Source organism: Dipodomys merriami, unplaced genomic scaffold (assembly GCF_024711535.1).
Source record: "Dipodomys merriami isolate MVZ:Mamm:240054 unplaced genomic scaffold, mDipMer1.0.p SCAF_22, whole genome shotgun sequence".
NCBI classification, from domain to species: Eukaryota; Metazoa; Chordata; class Mammalia; order Rodentia; family Heteromyidae; genus Dipodomys; species Dipodomys merriami.
The window spans coordinates 15001872-15020356 of record NW_027203604.1 but is presented as its reverse complement, the minus strand read 5'-3'; the positions used below and the strand labels follow the sequence as shown (position 1 = coordinate 15020356).

The following is an 18485-nucleotide window of genomic DNA, read 5'->3' as shown; positions in this document are numbered from 1 at the left end:
CACCTGATCCATACCTTAATGGCTTGGTCTGGGTCAGGAGCAAGCCAAATCCAGCCCCTGCAGTTTTCTATTCATAAGATTTCATTGGAACAAGCTGTGTTGTGCCTGTTCTTCGGCTGCTGTCCATAGCACTTGCGTACTGCCTTAGCAGAGACCAGAGGCCTGCAGAGCCGAAACAATTGGCCTTTTCTGCAGTTGTCTGGTTCTTGCTCTAGGCCTCATCTGTAGGCAGTGGCACCCTCAGTTCCTAGCCTTGATCCAGAACTAGGGGTCCTAGGCTTCTGTACATCTGAAACTAGAACTTGAAGCTTGACTGTTCTGCACCAAGGCCCTGCATTGGCAGTCCAGGCCTTGACAAGGCCTGCTTGCCTCCTCAGCATACTGGAGCAGGATCCTCAGACTTGGGCTGAAGGCAGTTGGGAATAGCACTTGCCCCTGATCCCTGGTACTTGGCATATCTCCCAGGCCTACCCTCATCCCAGCAGAGACTTGAAATATCTGCTTGCTTTATTCTGTTTGTTGGAGCAGGTCACCAGATGAAACAGAGCCTGCCATGCCCCTCGATCCCATAATGGGGAGTCAGGGCCACCAAAGTGGCCCAGAGCATGAGGCTGTCCCAGGTCAGAACTCACCCTGTTGGAGGATGCTGGTCAGTACCAGAGCAGAACAGAGAGGCCACCTACATTCACCCCCAGTCTGAATATTCCCTGGGCCAGCCAGAGCTCAGGGGAAGTATGGGGGAGAGCTCTTTGGATTCACCTCACAGACATGAGCCATAGGGGTTTTATTACTGTTTTGTTGTAAGGGATACAGAGGAGACTGTGGAATGCCCCTGTGCAGGTAGAGTGGCTATGATGGGGGCGGGAGGGGAGGGGGAGGGGCGTGTGATGGTTTGAAAGCCAAGGCTTGGTAAGGCTTTGCTGCCTGTTAGGCTCTGCCCTGCATCTATCTGTAAATGTGAATGTTCACCCGTTGTTTGAGTCAGCAGCACATGTATGTGGAGCCAATAAAGAAAGTTAGTTAGAACAGGTGTAGCAGTGACAGCAACTTGTCTTCTTGCAGGGTCCCAGCTCCTCTTCCAGATATGATGATGTGCTGGCCTCTGGGTCAGCAGCTTCATATGCCGTCTCACTGATGTGTGTGAATCTTCCATAAGCAATCTGTAATGTGGCTGTTATGACCCTGGAGGGACATAGAGGAAACAGAGGCTGAGGGTTGTATCTTGGGTTGAGTGGTGGGCCTTTGACCCTTTCCTGTTTCTGACTCCTAGGAACACAGCCTATGTTCATGGCTGTTCCTTGCAGGAGGTTGATGGGGGGAGAAGTGTCACAGCTTCTAGCCAGGGATACAGTGCCCATGCCACTTGAGTCTGCAGTGTGGTGGCTTGCAATTGGCTTGGGGGGAAGGGGGGAAGAGCAGGTGTGGACAACAACAGTGGACAGGAGCCTAGAGATGAAGGTCTCAGAACCCCTGCTAACTGTAGAAGGGGTCATCCTCCATAATCTCACCTGCAGGCCACTGAGCTAGGGGAACACTTGCTCCTGAGTCAGTGCCTTCAGCATCCCAGTGTCCCTGGTGGGGCCTCATTCAGTGCACCTGTCCCATTGCCTGTGTGAATTTAGCCTACTAAGAGACACATGGCTGCCAGGCTGGCAGCTCCCCAGGGCCCAGCTGGCAGCCCTTTCTGGGTGCATTTGTGGCAGCGTTGCTGGTGATCTCACCTCTTCATCTCGGCAAGTACACCAGAGAAAGGAACCAATTTGCCCATTCGCTTCAGAGTGCAATTGGGTAGCATGAACCCTCTCTCTAGATTGAATCTGAGCAAAAAGAGAGACACCCAGGGTCACATCAGAAAATGATCTTCAGCAGTAGCTGGTGCACCCCCTCTTCCTATGTGTGGCCCCATGGCCTGAGCCACACTAGCTTGGTGATCCTGGGCCAGGGCTGCTGTGCTCATTTGCACACAGTGCTGCCCCTTGTTTATTCAGAGGCAAGGTTCACAGTGGGATTTTGTAGTTCTAAGGCAGGTGGCAGGGGCTCTCTATTGTGCTCATTTGCACACAGTGCTGACCCTTGTCTATTCAGAGGCAAGGTTCACAATGAGATTTTGTGATTCTAAGGCAGGTGGCAGGGGCTCTCCAAAGGCGCAATCCAATTAGTCCTTGTGTTCTCTTTTGAAATCAACTCTAAACACAGGTTTTTCTCACTGAAGTATGAAATAGGGAGTTGCAGGCTATAATATTAATGCATTTCCAACTTTGTCTTCCCTTCTTCCTGAGCTGACTCTTAGTATCTTGGGTCAGCTTATGCTGGCTGCCATGGGGCTGAGTCTCCTTCTGCCACCAGCCAACAGGGGCGGCCAGGTCCAGTTGTAAGCTGTGTGGGCTCAGTATGAGACAGTCCTGCTGTGGGCAGTGCCCTGAGGTAGGCACTGTAATCTAGGTTCTCCCACCTCATGGATGGGTGGTCTTTATCCCTTCTTATAGGTAAGGAATGGAGAAGTAGTCTGAATGTACATGATTACCTGTGTCCAGCTTCTCCCCCTTCCCAGGCTTTCTCTGAGAAAGGCATGAGAGGCAGGGCCATGGTCCTACCTTGGAGCTTCCTTAGGGTGGCTCTGGCTACAGCAGCTAGCTGGAGCCATTCCCAGATGTCTGTTAGCCCAGAAGCCTCCTCTCTCATAGACAATACAAAGCCATATAGTAAAGGCAGTAAATGATTAGCCCTTTCCCTGAGAGAGCTTTCCTCTGGAATAGCTACAACCATATAAGGCAGCAAGATCCCCTAAATTTCATAGGTCATATGTCACCTGAGAGAGCACTCCTTTGTAAGGCAAGGATTCCCCAAATCTCAGAGGTTATAAAAGTCACCTGAAACAATAGCATGCACTTCTTCTCACTTCTCTCTTATATGAGAGGGGTCTTACTTGTCTCTTTACTGGCAGTAAACCTTTTCTTTGTTCTTTGTACCTGGATGTCTTTGTGGTTTTTTGGCAAAGTCTGATTTACTTTAACATCATCTCTAGCAGCCTGCCTGCCTGGCCTGGCCTCCCTTAAAAGCATATCAGCTTAAGTAGTTTCTTAAATGTAGTGATGCAGGCAGACACACTAGGCATTTGCTCCAACACTGTCAACTCCCTTGCCTGTGCCACACAGAGCCTAGATTCTAAGAGGAAATGGTTCCCAAGGATCTAAGGAGCTAGGCAGGAGGAGCTATAGATGGAAAACTGTCTCCCCTTGTGTCAGTCACTGTCCTGTGGATGGCGAGGGAATGAGCAAGCACTAGGGAGTAGGATAGGGAGAGGGTAGGTGGGCCTGTAGTGTGTCTGGGTGGCTGCCAGGGGCTTGGCAGAGGTTTCAGGCAGAGAACTGGCCCTTTGAGATTAAAGTTCAGGGTTTGTTAGGAATCTTGGCTTACAGATTAAAATAAAAGGGCTCACTGTTTGTTTTGAACACGTGGCATACAGAAGCACTTCCACTTCTTTGCTGGAAATCATCCAGAAATAACAAGAAGAATGAAACCAAAATGGCAAACTTAAATTTTGGCCAGACAGAAATAGAGCTAACTAAACCCAAGCTGCCAGTGGGAGGGAGGCAGATGGCCTGAGTGGAAGAGTGATGTGTAGAGCATGTGGACATGGTATGCACACGGAGAAGCCAGGGTGTGCTGCTGCCATAGCAGAGCTCTGAGAACGACTTAGAGCAAAGCCTGAGCCTGCCTCCAAAATGGGAAGTTGGAGAGTAGAGGGTACGGTCCTCAGGAGAGTTCCTCCCCACCCCCAATGCTGCCTCGTGGTTCACAGAACAGTAGAAGAGCTGCACGTGGAATCCATGCATGCTGCACTGGAGTGGCTGTGTCTCTGAGGAGTTCTCACAGTACTCTTGGTGAAGGAAATAGTGCTTCTGACTGAACTTACAGCAGAAATGTTGGGTTAGATCAGAGGAAAGAAATAGCTCTGTCATTCCCTAGTGTGACCTCCAGCACAGAATTGGATCTGACAGGCATTACCTTCTGTGGTGAGCAGTAAAGGTCATGTCACGTAAGTTCATGAGGCCAAAACTCCAGAGAAGTAGAGAAACAGAACAGGAAAAGAAGTCAGCCTGGAGTAGACAAAGTTTTTATCTTCATGTTTTGCTAAGAAATGAAAGCTGGATTCCAGGAGAATGTGAAGGCTGACCTCCAGTGCAGACACTCAGAGGAGCAATGTGAGGCAGAGAAAAGTCTCAGGCCAGGGGCAGGAGATGAGATGGAAGATCAGGAAGGAAGATGGATTAAGGAGCACATGGAGAAGAAATGGCTGCCATTCAGTGAGTGCTGTATCTGTGGGAATTTAGGAAAATAGCAACATAAACACCACACATCCTGTAAGATACGTTTTGTAAAGGGTGTTAAGATAGGACAGGAAGGGATAAGACCAAGAACTTGTTTCTCACTATTGATAGCTGAGTATAAAATGTCCTATAGAGGACATCAAGGTGTACTTAACTGTCTTGGAGCTCTCCAGAGAAACAGAATCAAGATTTGTCTGTTTATTACCTGTCTACATAGAGAGATGGAGTGTCTGATTGTAGGGGATTGGCTGACAGGGGTATGGAGGCCCAGAAGACCCACCCACCATGACTGATTGCAAACTAGAGGCCCAGAAATGCCTAGGATAAAAGACAATGTGAGTGAGGCCTAAGGTCAGAGATGAAAGGCAATATATGGAGGAAGGAGCCTCTAGGGCAGGAGGAAAGGAGAGATGTCCTGGCTTAGGCAGCAAGGCAGGCAGAAGAAGAGCCTCATTTCCTGGCCCTTTGTCCTGTCAGCCTGAAGAGCTGAGGTGATGCTGTCCCCATTGGGGACACTGACTCAAACATACCTCACAGACACACCCAAGACACCAGGTTTCATTTGCATACCTGGCACAAGAAGTGGACATGTAGAACTGTTGCAGTCTGTATAAAGCACAAGGAGATAACAGATCTGACTGGATAGGACGCACAGATCTGACTGGCTAGGACGCTGGATAGGACATAGATACTAGTACAGTAGAGAACCACAAAGTATGGGCGCAGGTACGATAAAAAGCGAGGAGTTATGAAAGTGGTCAGTACAACAAGTACAATCTTCTGAATTTCCTGAGACACATAAAAGTAGGCAAGATAAAAAGACCACAGAACAATAGTTTTAAAAACTGTAAAGCAACATAAGAATGTAACACAAAGACATATATCAAAATATAAATGGGCTAAACTTTCCTACTGAAAGGAAAAGACTTTCTGGTAGTTACAGAGCAAAACTGAAGAGGCTAGATGTTGCAGGCTGCAAAGGCCACCTAGCAGTCATAAACACAGGCAGGCATTTCAGTCTGAATCCAAGCCTCTAAGCATTGCAGATAACAGGCAAATGCTCTGCTAAGTACTAAAGGTGCAGATGGAACACAGAGTGAGGGGAGGGGCAAGGTTGGGGCACCTGCAACAGGAATCTAGTTTCTAATGTGGGTCATAACACACCAGTATGTAGCTGTTGTCCCCAAACTAGATAGTCTACTCTTTAGACAGTGCTTACAGAAAATGCCCAGGATTAATCAACTATTTAGTAATAACCTTTATAAACCTTTGTAAATTCAAGTATATGGGAGTAACAGAGCCTCCACTGGCTATGATGTGATAAAATTTGAAAGCAAGAACAAAACCAACAAAAGAAAAAGCTGTTAGCACTTGGAAACTTGGAAACAAATCCATGACAGGCAGAACGAAACATTCTGTCCTAAACAATTCCTGCTTTGAAGAAGAAATGCAATTCAAAGCGTAAAATAATGGTAATTATTGCAATTAGTATTCTATTATTAGTGTTTTATTAGTGTATTATTTCATTAGGGTAATGAAAACACTTCTCATTGGAGCAAGTAGAAACATCCGAATTCAAGGCTTAACTGTTATGCTATGGAATAAGAATGCATAAATATATATGAACTGAAGGCCTAGCTGTAGAAATCAGACTCAAAATGGAAAAAGCCCAGTTTGACAGAAAGTAGGAACCTGTAGAGATCAAAGCAGGGGACTAGCAGAAAAGGAGCAGGACTGAAGACCTTGGAGCTCTTGGATGGAGGTGAGGTGAGAGCTTCTGGTACTGTTATAAGGACACATCTGTGATGGCAGGGCCACATGGGTGGAGCCACCTGCCCAAGATTTAGCCTTCACAGAGCTCTGCCTGCATGGCTAGCTAACTAACAGATAAAATAAGGTTTTTACTTGAGCTCTGTTCAAAGTATGAATTTTATCACAGATCCCTTTCAGTACATGCACGCATCTGAAGTAGACTATATGTTCCTGAAAAATGGTTCACTAATATTGATTCTAGATGGAGGGAAATTCTAAATGGACCACTTATTATAGAGACACAGTAGGCCTTGCAACCCACCCCCGGCAAAAAAAGAAAAAGAAAAAGAAAAAAACAACAGCAGAAGTGCATTCAGCAAGGCCCAGATGCCTGGGACAGGGAGGAGACAGTGTCATATGGGGATGTTTAGAAGGGAGAATTGTGTTAACAGCAATAACCACAGAGGTTGCACAAACATTTGTGCCATGCACACTTGTACACATCTTGGATTTGCTACTCTAGCTGATGTCAGTATCAGCATGTGAACAATGGAAGCAGCAGCAACTAAAATTCACCAAACTGGTCCATTTTGTGTGACTGTAGCAAGGTACCTGAAACAGAGTACTTTAGAGAGAACAGGAAGTTATTTGACTTGTGGTCCTGCAGGCTGGACAGCCCAAGGTTGAGGGATCACATCTGTAGGAGCATAGGATAGCTAAGGGGCCTTTGCGCTGGGCTGAGGACTGACCAGAGCCTTAATTGCAGGCAAGGTCCTGGGGCCTCAGTGCTGTTTCTAGGCTTCAGCATTGGTGTCATGGAGTCTGCTTAGAGATAAACCTGGTTGGACAGAGGATAGCACAGGAGTAAGACTTGGGCTCTAGGAAGCTCTTCTTTGTACCTGAGCTGAGAATGAGCTCTCTGTAGTTACACTGTCCCACTCTGTCCTGGAAATTTTGTAAAAGGTCTCAGCATTCCCAGGTGCCCATGTGTCTCTATGGTCAATGTACAAACAGCATTGGGGGACGGGGGAAAGGACTATGTGTGCATGAGCTAGAATGCCTAGTTGGTCTGGACTGTGAAGTGGGTTTGGGCAGGGCTCTCAGGGCTCTCTGGCTCTCAGCAGGCATTCCTAGCCCAGTCCCTGCTGACTCCACACTCTGTTTCCTCGCAGTTGGAGATGGAGCTGAAGATGCTGAAGTCCCAGCCAAGCTCCACAGAACCCAGCTTCTCATTCTGCAGAGAGGAAGTGGATGCACTCAGGTATGCCCCTCACTCCTCTGGGCTGTCACTGTTGCCCCCACCTGGCTCCCCAGGAGCAGCTAGAGCCTTTTCCTCCCTGCCTCCTGGAAGGACTTTTGAGTTTTCAGTCACATTCTACGCACCTGAATTCCTCTCCCAGAGCTACTTGTTTCCATTGGGCTGGGCCTTTCCTAGCATCCCTTTCCACAGCCAGCTCTGACAGCTGCTCTCTCAGCATCCACCCTGTCAGGACATCTGGGGGGATGCCTTGGTTGCCAGCAGCCTGACCCGTCTGCATGCCAGCTCTGGGCAGTGGTGTGTGAGGATGCATACAAGCATTTTTCAGGGAATTGCTCAGAAGCAACAGTCAACAGTGCTTATAGCATGTCAGCAGGGAACCTTCTGGCCTCCTGCAGAGCCTGCTTTCAGCCACTGCATTTTCTCCAGAGCCTGTCCTTCACCTCTCCCCTCCCTGACTACCCCAGATTCTCAGTAAACAGAGGCCTTGGGCTGAGGGTCTTCCTGAGACTTGTTTCTGTTTTCCCTCATCAATAAATGAATCAGAGCCTTCAAGAGACATCGCACTAGTGCAGAGCAGAGTCTGCTCCACCTCCAGCTCATCTGTTGTAATCTGCATTGGCCTTGCCATCCCTGAGTGAGGAGGATGTAGACAGGCTGCTGCTGCCACATCTCCCACCCCCCATTTTGTGAGTGACAGTAATCAGGGATAGGACAGGGCAGATGTGGCCTCAGTCCAGGTCTGGGTGTCCAGGAACTCACACCCTGGCAGCTACTAAAGGAGATAGAACCTGAGGACCAATAAGGCCCAGTGGACACTGTGGAGTGGTATGGAACTGGGATAGCATGGCCCCTTTAGGCTGGGCAGCTGAGGCCCCAACAGGCCAGGAAAGTCCCAACTCCATTGCTGGAGTGGCTTCAGCTCTGTAGCTTTCTCCACAGGTTCCTTCTGTTTGTCAGTAAAGCTAGATGAAATGTGCTCAGCAGGCTATTGAGATAACGGCAAGAAGAGGCCTGTGATGCCTCTTGCCCAGCAGCCAGGCCAGAAAGTGTTCTGTGGACCAGTTAGGTCCCTTCAAAGTTGGAGGATCCTCTCATTTCCAGAACATTCCCCATGCGTAGATCAGGCCTTATCAATAGTCCTGTGGGGACCTGCTGGTTGTTTGTACTTGATCCAATGTCACATGTACCATGTTAGGGCTGAGTACCAGGAGTGATAGAATGGGAAGCAAAGATGTACACCCTGTCTTCTTTGCTTTCATGGTTTAATGGGGACTTGGGGACCATTATTCACAGCAAATCATGGGTCTGTAATTACAGATGGAGAGGAGCTCAGTGGTGCCATGAGAGCAGGTGTTGGGGGACAAGGACCCCCAGGACGTGCATCTTTGTGTGGCTGTGAGCTGACAAGATGTGTTTGGGGTGAGAAGCCACTGCTTCAGCAGGGGAGTTGGATGCCCAGGACAGCTCTGGCTGGGGTTTTGGATTTTATCCTGTGAGCAATGGGAAGCCATTAGATCTTTTAAAGTAGAAGAGCGACATTATCCAATTTGTGGCATCAAGCATCGCTTGCCACCAGGGCTGGGCAGAGGAACTTGGCAAAGGCAGACAGCCATTCTTTGTCCAAGTGCTGGGTAAGCATTTGCTGTGCAACACCCATCGAAGCTGAAAAGGCTGTTCCTGGGCAGAGATAAGCAAATGCCTCCCACACCTACTGTATGCAGAATGGCCTGGGTTGTGGTGAAGATACTTACCACACAAAAGGGTGGGCTGGGGGCTCAGGGAACAGGAGATGGGTAAGTGAGACTTGGAGGTGCATTCAGAAGGGCTCCCAGTGAGGTCATGCAGGCTGCAACAATGAAAGCAGACATGCTCAAGTTGTGTCTGCTACAGGAGGTGCAACCCATGGAGCGAGTTCTCCAATAGCATGCCAAGCTATGTGAATGCCAGGGGCTGGTAGCATTGGTCCTTCATCCTGTAGGGTCCCAAATGCTATGTGAGGCAGGCAGACTCTAACACCAGACCCTGAGAGCTGGGTCCTCAGGTGGTGGATAGAGAGATTGTTAGGTGCAGCCCCAGAGTGTTGGCCAAGGGTACAGAGACATTTTCATGTATACATACATATATACACAGCATACACACAGTTCAGCTCTCTTGCAGACAGGCTTTGAAGGGATTGTAGTATCTCCTACAGTTGACAGGACCATGGTCAAGCATGTCAGAATTGTAGGCTGACAAAATTTTGGATTTATTTACTTTTGTTTTATTTTGTTTTATTTTTTTTTGCTGGTCCTGGAACTTGAACTCAGGACCTGTGCTCTGTCCCTGAGCCTGTTTGTGCTCAAGGCTAGCCCTCTTCCACTTAACCTATAGCGCCACTTTTGACTTTTTTTTTCCTGAGTAGTTTTTTAGGAATAATTCCTGCCCAGGTTGGCTTAGAACCATGGTCCTCAGATCTCAGCCTCCTAAGTAGGTAGGATTACAGATGTAAGCCACTAGTGCAGAGCTTTGGGGGTTTGTTTGTTTTTTAAGTTTTAAGTGGGAGCCGGATGCCGGTGGCTCACACCTGTAATCCTAGCTACTCAGGAGGCTGAGATCTGAGGATCACAGTTCAGAACCAGCCAGGCAAGAAAGTCTGTGAGTCTCTTATCTCCAGTAAACCACCAGAAAACTGGAAGTGGCACTGTGACTCAAGTGGTAGAGTGCTAGCCTTGAGCTGAAGAGCTGAGGGACAGTGCCCAGGCCCAGAGTTGAAGCCCCAACAAAGAAAAAAAAAGTTTTAAGTGGGTTTCATCACTGACCACTTTCAAACCAAGAGCAAAGTTTCCTGGCCTGCCATCTGATTTGGAGACTGCTCTTGACTACCAGAATCTGGTCAGCCTGTGTCCCAGGCTGTACTAGAGACTGTGCAGCTACCTCACCTGTCCAGTTTCTACCTGTGTCACTCGACAGATTCAGTGGTCAAGAGATGTTCATATTTGTAGCTTGCAGTTGTCTTTAACCAGGTGAATATATCTTGGTTCTGGTGTATTCCTCCCTTCCAGACACTGTAGGCAGCCCTCCTGGCTTAGAAGCATGCTCCCTTTTCCCCCTGAAAGCCCATAACTTCAACTACCAGACTTAGCTGCTCCAGTTCTCCCAAAGTGGACACTGGCACTGTCAGACTGGAGCCCTCAGAGTGAGCTCTCCTTGCAGCTGTAAAAGATACTGGAGCCTAGAGAAGGCTCTTTTTTCACAAAGCCTTTTTTTCCCTTTTACCCTTCTCCCTCCAAGAAGGAAGAACTTTTCCTGTAGTTCCTATAGGGACATGCTGAGAAGGAGTGGGTTCTGAAGTAGATGTGAGTCCTGTATTCATGAGCCTCCCTTCACTTCTGACCATGACCATGGTCTCCTGTGGAGGAGCTGCTAGGACCAGGGCTGGTGCCAGCAGCATGGGCACTATGAGGATGAGGGTGGCTCACACACATGCAGGTTTACGTAGATGTATTCTCCACACATAAGAAGGTAGGCAAACCTTGTTCCACTTGTGTTAGCCACACCTATCCCATCACAGTGTCTTTTTGGCAAGAAAGACAGGTTGGCGTTGGTGTGGATCGTGGCACAGGCGCTGAAAGTCCTGTCAACTGGAACAAATCTGGGTTCATTATTTTTTGCTGTCAAATAGCAGCTCTGGCAAATCCTAAGTATAGTCTGTGGGTTTAGCAACTGGATAGACTGTCAGTAATTCCAGAAGCTGGCGTGTCTGCACCAGTGCCTGTGAGTCACACTCTGGAGCCCCTCCATTTCCCAGCCACACTGTCTGCCTCCTGCCAGCCCACGTGGGCTTCCCCAAGCTCTGGGGATATAGGAACATTGGCCATCCTTGGGGAGACTGGAGTGCTTTGTGATTTTTCTCATGCCTTTTAGGCTATCTGTGTGTATTAGGAGTGGGTTCTGAGTAGCTGGACACATGCCTGTCTCCTTTGTGGATTTGGATTGTGTGTCACCAGGTGAGCTATTTCACTAGTAACCCTGAAGATTAGTGTCTACTCTTCTCTTGGCCCGGCATGTTTTGGAGACTTGTACATGCCACGTGTGTGCCAGAGCCAAGTAAGGGTGAACAATGGAGACCCAGCATCAATAGAACTCTAGATCTACCTGGCAGCTGGTGACCCTGTCCTACCTGAGGGTATTGGCCCAGAGGCCTGCTTTCTCTCTTGAGAAGGGGGTGGGTCATAGCTAGTGTGAGATACCAGTGGCTGAGTAGGGTTTCACATCTAGTTTCTAGTCAAAGGTGGCCTCTCCTTTCAGGCCCTTCTACATGTGTAGATATGGCTATTTGGGCCAACTTGAGGTAAGGCAGGACTGGGGACAATGAGGTGACAATCCTCTGTGTTTCTGTACTGCCACAAATGCATCCTGGACACTGAGCCCTTGAAACCTCAAATCCAGGACAAGCTACTGCCCCAAACACAAGCATCTAAGGAAAGCCATGCTGTGGATGTGGGACATGGCAGTATGACAGCAGGGGAAGGGGCTTCTTAACTGTGTTTAGTCTGCCTAGCCAGTGCCAGGGAAGGAATCCTGTTAACCCAGGTCTACCCAGCCAGCTCACCTACCCCAGCCTTCACCAGTACCTCTGCTAACACTGAGTGGGAAGGGTTATAGTGTCTGCCTAGCAAAGGTGGGCACTGCTCAGATTCTCCTATCATGGTGGTAATGGGCTTACCAGGAAGCTGAGATCCATACCACACCTGACAAGAGAGGCAGAATAGGATGGCAGGGGCCCTTGGTCCCCTCAGGACCTGGTGTCAAATGTTCAGCATAAACTCCTACTCCTACCATGTGACCAAGACAAGGTAAGACAGAGCCACTGGAGAGATGAGCTTCCAGCCCCCTGTCTCAGGGCTGTGCTTTACCAGAATGGCACCAACAGGGCCTCTGGCATAGTGACACATCTGCCCTGCCCTTGGGTCCAGGCCCATGACATAGAGGCACATCTATAGAGCAAAGATCAAAATCTCTCTCAGTGGAGTGAGCCAGCCGCCTCACTGTCATGACTGTGGGGTGACTGGACCGAAGCAGCAAAGACAATCATCACCATCAGTATTCTCAGTAAAAAATAGTAGGAAAGAGCCGGGCGCTGGTGGCTCACGCCTGTAATCCTAGCTACTCAGGAGGCTGAGATCTGAGGATCGAGGTTCAAAGCCAGCCCAGGCAAGAGAGACTGTGAGACTCCTATCTCCAATAAAACCACCAGAAAACCGGAAGTGGCGCTGTAGCTCAAGTGGTAGAGCGCTCGCCTTGAGCTGAAGAGCTGAGGGACAGCGCCCAGGCTCAGAGTTCAAGCCCCACGACCGACAAAAAAAAAAAAAATAGTAGGAAAGATCACCAAACATTTGGAAATGCTTCTGATGCTCATGTGTGAAAAAGGAAGTCTCAAAGAAAAATACAACTGAACAATAATGAAATTACATGTCATATTTATCAGGACTAAATGCTCAATAAGAAAAGAGCATATGGGCTGGGAAGGTAGCTCAGTGGTTGAGTGCTTGCCTTGCATGCATGAGGTCCTGGGTTCAATTCCTCAGCACCACATAAGCAGAAAAAGCCAGAAGTAGTGCTGTGGCTCAGGTGATAGAGTGCTTGCCTTGAGCTGAAGAGCTGAGGGACAGTCCCCAGACCCAGAGTTCAGGCCCCATGACTGACCAAAAAAAAAGGAGAGGGGGGGAGGAAGAGAGGGAGGGCGGGAGGGAGGCAGGGAGGGAGAGAGGAGAGAGAGCTAACCTGAAGAGCCTGGGAAAACAAAAGACGCTGAGGAGACAGTACAGAACAGAAAGAAACAAATTTTTAAAAAAGAAAAATAATAGAAAATTATTGAAACAAAAGACTAGTTTCTGGCTGGGGGGAGGGATGGGGAATCCTTAGAATTGACAAAGTACCAGTAAAACATAAGGATAAGGAGACGAGAATCATCGGTATCAGGAATGAGTTGGAGGACAGTATTGATCCTATAGCCACTGATGATTCCCTGTCCTGAGGAATGCTGCAGTTAGTTACACAATGAGTAGTTGATTCATTTAACAGCCATGAACCACTCTCAATCTGCAGCTACCAAAACTTAACAGAAGTGAACTAGATTCCCCAAATGGGCTTATGCACAGTAAAATTAACATCATAATTAAAATGCTTCTAAGAAAGGTATTGTCAGACCTCTCTGGTCTCCCTCGGCAATGCCATGCATAGCTAAAAGAGTAATTGGTACCAGGCTGGCATGATGTTGCTCAGGTGGGGTGTATGTGTCTGCCAAGTACAGCCAGAGTGGGTCCCACTGGGTTGTGCTGGTGGTCTGCACACAACAGCGTATCCTGTGCTGGCTTGGAGATTGTAAGGTGGTTTTCATGAAGAGAGCTCAGGGAAGAGGGGATAGGACCTCCTTTGTACTTTTCTGCAAATTCCTGTGAATCAGTCATTTTCTGAAATGTGTCTGTGAAAGGCCTTCCAAACAACTCCCAGCTCAGCCCCCTCTTCTTGCTTCCAGAAACCATTTCCTGGCTCTATTTCCCAGGCTTTGTGCTAGAATAGTTTCATGACTTGTCCACTCCTGGTCAGGGATCCAGCTTGCCAGGTCATTGCTGTTCAGCCATCCACTTTCCAACTTCTAAGGGCTTTTGATGTGGTCCCTTTTATATTTTGTTATCAGGTGTAAGCCTCAGAAAGCAAGAAAGCCTTTACTCTTGCTTTTACTGCTATTTTGAGCAACTGCTCCTCAAGCCACTGTCTTGAGCTAAAGTCTCTGTTTTTTCCATTTTCTAAGGTTTTTATAAAGTGAACACCTCATTGATAGCCCCCTTTTCCATTTTTTACGTTGTAGTTTGCACATTTTTCTCATGCAACATAAAACTTTCCTTTTCCCCTTCTTCCTCTGCATCTTCCCCCCGTTTCCCCTTCTCTTTCTCTTCCCTGCCCTCCTCTCCTCTCCCCAGCTCTCCTCTCCCCAGCTGTCCTCTCTCCTGCTCTTCCCTCCTTGTCCTTTCCTTTCCTTTGTGCTAGGAATCAAACCCAGGGCCTCATGAACATGATGCCAGCAGCCTGCTCTAGTAACAGCAGTTGTAGGCACGACTGTAGTAAAATCTACTAAGATTTGCTTCCTCCTCTATGGGCCAGACATACACAGTGCATTCTCTGCATCCTTACACTGAGTCTTCTCCATATACTTAGAAGATTTAAATCATGCTTGCTTTATTGAGACTGTTTTCCATGAAATAGAGAATAGCCATTTTCAGGCAGGGTTTTGATCTTCCCATTTATACTACCTGCATACTTGCAATGACAGGCAGGTGTCATCACCTCTGTTTTTATTGGTTGAGATGAGCTCTTGCAGATTTTTAGCTGGCCTCAAACCACTATCCTCCTGATCCTCTACTTCTTGAATAGCTAGGATTTTAGTTGAGAGCCATTGCACCTGTCTCAGTTGTGGTTTAATGAGTGAATCAAGAGGCTGGGCAGCAGCTGTCATCCATCTAGGAGCAAATCATAAGATATACAGCACCTTTAAATCTTTTAGAGTTTTGCTTTTTGTGTTGGGGGGATTTGCTCGCTGTGTCTGTATGGGTGTATGTGTGTATGTGTACTATGGTTTGAACATAGAGCACTGTGTTGCTAGGCAGGCTCTGAGTCAGGTGCTGTAGTCGTTCACCCAGCCCTGTTGCTTCAGTTTGTTTTGAGATAGGGTCTTGTGTTTGTGCTGAATCTGGCCTGGACCGCAGTCTTCCTCCTTAGCTGGCATTATAGGTGTGGACCATCCTTCTCAGCCTTTTTTTGTTAAAATGAAGTCTCACTGAAAGTTTTGCTTAGGCTGGCCTTGAATAGTAAGCCTCCTGATCTCTGCCTCCCAAATAGCTGGATTTTAGGCATGAGCTGCCACACCTAGCTATCTTTAGAGTTCTCAAACAATGATAAAGCAAATAAAAAATGTGTCTGCCTTCTACCCTCACTATGGGCCTGCAGTTGTGAAGAACATCAGTGATTAGATTCTACCTTCTCCCCACACACCATGGCTGGGTGTGACAGATGTGTAGTATAGCACACAGTCATCACCACAATACATATGGGCCACATAACCCAGAACTTGATTGTTTAACTGTCAGATGGTAGAGTTGACTTTCTTTCTACATCACAGGTCTATAAATTTTAATCACCCTATGATGAAAGAACAAAGTGCTTTCTCACCTGCCAAACTCCTGCTTTTCTATTAGGCCTACCCCATGTACCTCTCTCCTATCCACCACTGCTCTTCTTCCTCCATAGTCCTCTTTTGTAAGAACCCTGGCCAGGTCCACACCATTTGCACTATCTGAAGGTGGCCTTCTGCTCAGTGGCTGTGGCTTCATTAGACGATCCACCTAATTTCTCTTTCACATGGTATCCATCTTTTTACCCCCCCTTCCCCCGCCCCCAACATGAGTGTCTTCACATATATGGGGTTTTTCTTTCATTTCCTTTAACAGTGTTTTACAACTTTCCTGGGGATAATCTTACATCCCTCGGGTGAATTTATTTCTAAGTATTTTGCTCTTTTTGATGCAGTTACAAATGGAGTTTTCTTAATTTCCTCTTCAGATCGCTCATTCCCAGCGTGTGGAAATAAACTTACTTTGGCATGTTGATTTTTGAATTGCAACTTTGCTGAATTTATTAACCAGTTTTGTTTCTTTCTTCAGATTGTTTGGGATGTTTGGCATTTTGTAAATAGGCACAGTTTACTTCACTGAGAATTTGAATGTCTTTTTTTTTTCTTTGTCGGTTGTAGGGCCTGAACTCTGGGCCTGGGCAGCACTCTACCACTTGAGCCACAGAGCCACTTCCAGCTTTTTCTGCTTATGTGGTGCTGAGGAATCAAACCCAGGGCCTCATGCATGCAAGGCAAGCACTCTACCACTGAGCAACCTTCCCAGCCCTTAAATGTCTTTTTAAACTATTTTTTTTTTTCTTCCCTGGTGGTACTTGAGTTCAAACTCAAGGCCTCATGCTTGCCAAGGCAAGTGTCTGCCACTTGAACCACATCTCCAGCCCTTTTTTGCTTTAGTTCTTTTTCAGATTGGGTCAACTCACGAATATTCTCCGACTGCTTTCCCCTCCCTCTCAAATAGCTTGAATTGAATGTGTATATCTACCTTGAGAGAGGGGGGATGTCTCATTAAATTTTGTTCCAGCTGGCCTTGACCTACAGTCCTTCTGATCTGTATTTCCCGAGTAACTGAGATTACAGTTATGTGCCACCACATCCAGTCTTCTCATTTTCCTATGTTTCCTTTGTGTCTTCTGTGACCCACTGATTAAGAGTATGTTATTTATTTTCACTCACTTAATAGTGTAGGTGGTTTTCTGGTTTTCTTCTGTGATTGTTTTCTAATTTCATCCATTGTTCTAATTTCACTCAATTAATAAATTTACTTTATGAGGACTTGTTTTGTGGTCAGAAGTGAAGTGTGTTTTGGAGAATGCTGTATGTGCACTTGAGAAGGCAGCATAGTGTGTGTGTGTGTGTGTGTGTGTGTGTGTGTGTGTGTGTGTGTGTGTGTGTGTGTGTGTGTGTGTGTGTGTGTGTGTGTGTGTGTGTGTGTGTGTGTGTGTGTGTGTGTGTGTGTGTGTGTGTGTGTTGACAGTTGGTGCTTGAACTCTGGGCCTGGGCTCTGTCCCTGAGCTTCTTTTTGCTCAAAGATAGCATTCTATCACTTGAGGCACAGCACCAATTCTAGCTTTTTTTGAGTGGTTTATTGGAGATAAGCATCTCATGGACTTTTCATGCCCAGGCTGGCTTCAAACTGTGATCCTCAGATCTCAGCCTCCTGAGTTGCTAGGATTACAGGCATGTGCCACTAGCCCCCTCTGTGTGTGCCTTCTTACAGCCTGGTGGTTACTATTGCTCAGTTTCTTCCTACCCACCTGAGTATGGTCTGCTCCTTGCTTTGCTAACCCCAGGCTCAGGGTACAAGGGTAAAGCTGTTAAGGAAACTCGTGTGTGTGTGTGTGTGTGTGTGTGTGTGTGTGTGTGTGTGTGTGTGTGTGTGTGTGTGTGTGTGTGTGTGTGTGTGTGTGTGTGTGTGTGTGTGTGTGTGTGTGTGTGTGTGTGTGTGTGTGTGTGTGTGTGTGTGTGTCTCCAAGGACAAGAATCTCCTCTGAGCAGTTTCCATGTACATGACACATTGTTGCTAACTACAATCACATGGCTTACAGTAGATCTCCAGTCACATACATAAACGTCCTGTCTCTTCAACAGACTTAGGGCTTCTATCCAGTACTGGTCCTGCTGGATATAACAGTAGTTCTGATTTGGGAGTGAGGGACATTTTTGTTTTAAAAACTTTTTTGAGGAATCTGCATTCTATTTTCCATACTAGCAGTTTTGACCTACCTTCCTACCAGCAGGATTTCTCCTTGCTCCCCAGTCCTTGCCAGCACTGCATTGTTTGGTCTTTTGGTAACAGCTAGCTTTTTATTCACATACATTGGTCGTACAATGTGGGGGTTCAGTGTGACATTTCCTCACATATTAATAATGTATCCTGTATCAACCATATCCTCTTTTATTCCCTCTTCTTTATGCCCTCCCCCCTTTAAAATAATTTTACCAGGTTTCATTTGTTCTAGTTTTGTAACTGCCAACAACTACTTTGGCTGTATCCACCCTTTATCACTCCTTGCTAGCCCACCCCCTTCCACTGGGTACTCCCCCTGCCTCCCAACAGAGCTGTTTTAGTTTCCTGTCATTCCTTGTTTTTTCCAATGTATTAATTAAATTACTAAGCCATATTCCTGGACCCTTTTTCATTCTTGATATTGTTACTTTGCCTTTTTTTAGTAGACATTTACTACAAGTTTATAATTTAATAGGCCTATTTTTAAAAACTAGTCTTTGAGCCTGTAATCCTAGCTACTTAGGAAGCTGAAATCAGAGTTTTGAGGCTAACCCTAGCTAAAAGTCTTCTGGACTCCATCTTCAAAATATCAAGCAGAAATCTGGACTTAGAGGAATGTAGCTCAAGCAGTAGAATACCAGCCAACCAAGCAAGTTGAACAAGTATGAGGTCCCAGTACTAACAAAAGAAAACCTAATTTTTGGCTGGGTGCAGTGGTACACAACTATAATCCCTGCTACCTTG

General features: G+C 47.1%; 1 protein-coding gene across 2 annotated transcripts in view; it reads left to right on the top strand.

The window, feature by feature from the left end:
* Mad1l1 (mitotic arrest deficient 1 like 1) overlaps positions 1 to 18485 on the top strand; it is a 313118-nt gene that overhangs the window by 190045 nt on the left and 104588 nt on the right. For both annotated transcript variants that reach the window (XM_070033421.1, XM_070033422.1), the window contains exon 14: positions 7256 to 7344. In XM_070033421.1, the coding sequence (XP_069889522.1) occupies positions 7256 to 7344 (89 nt within the window). The remainder of the gene's footprint in view (positions 1 to 7255; positions 7345 to 18485) is intronic.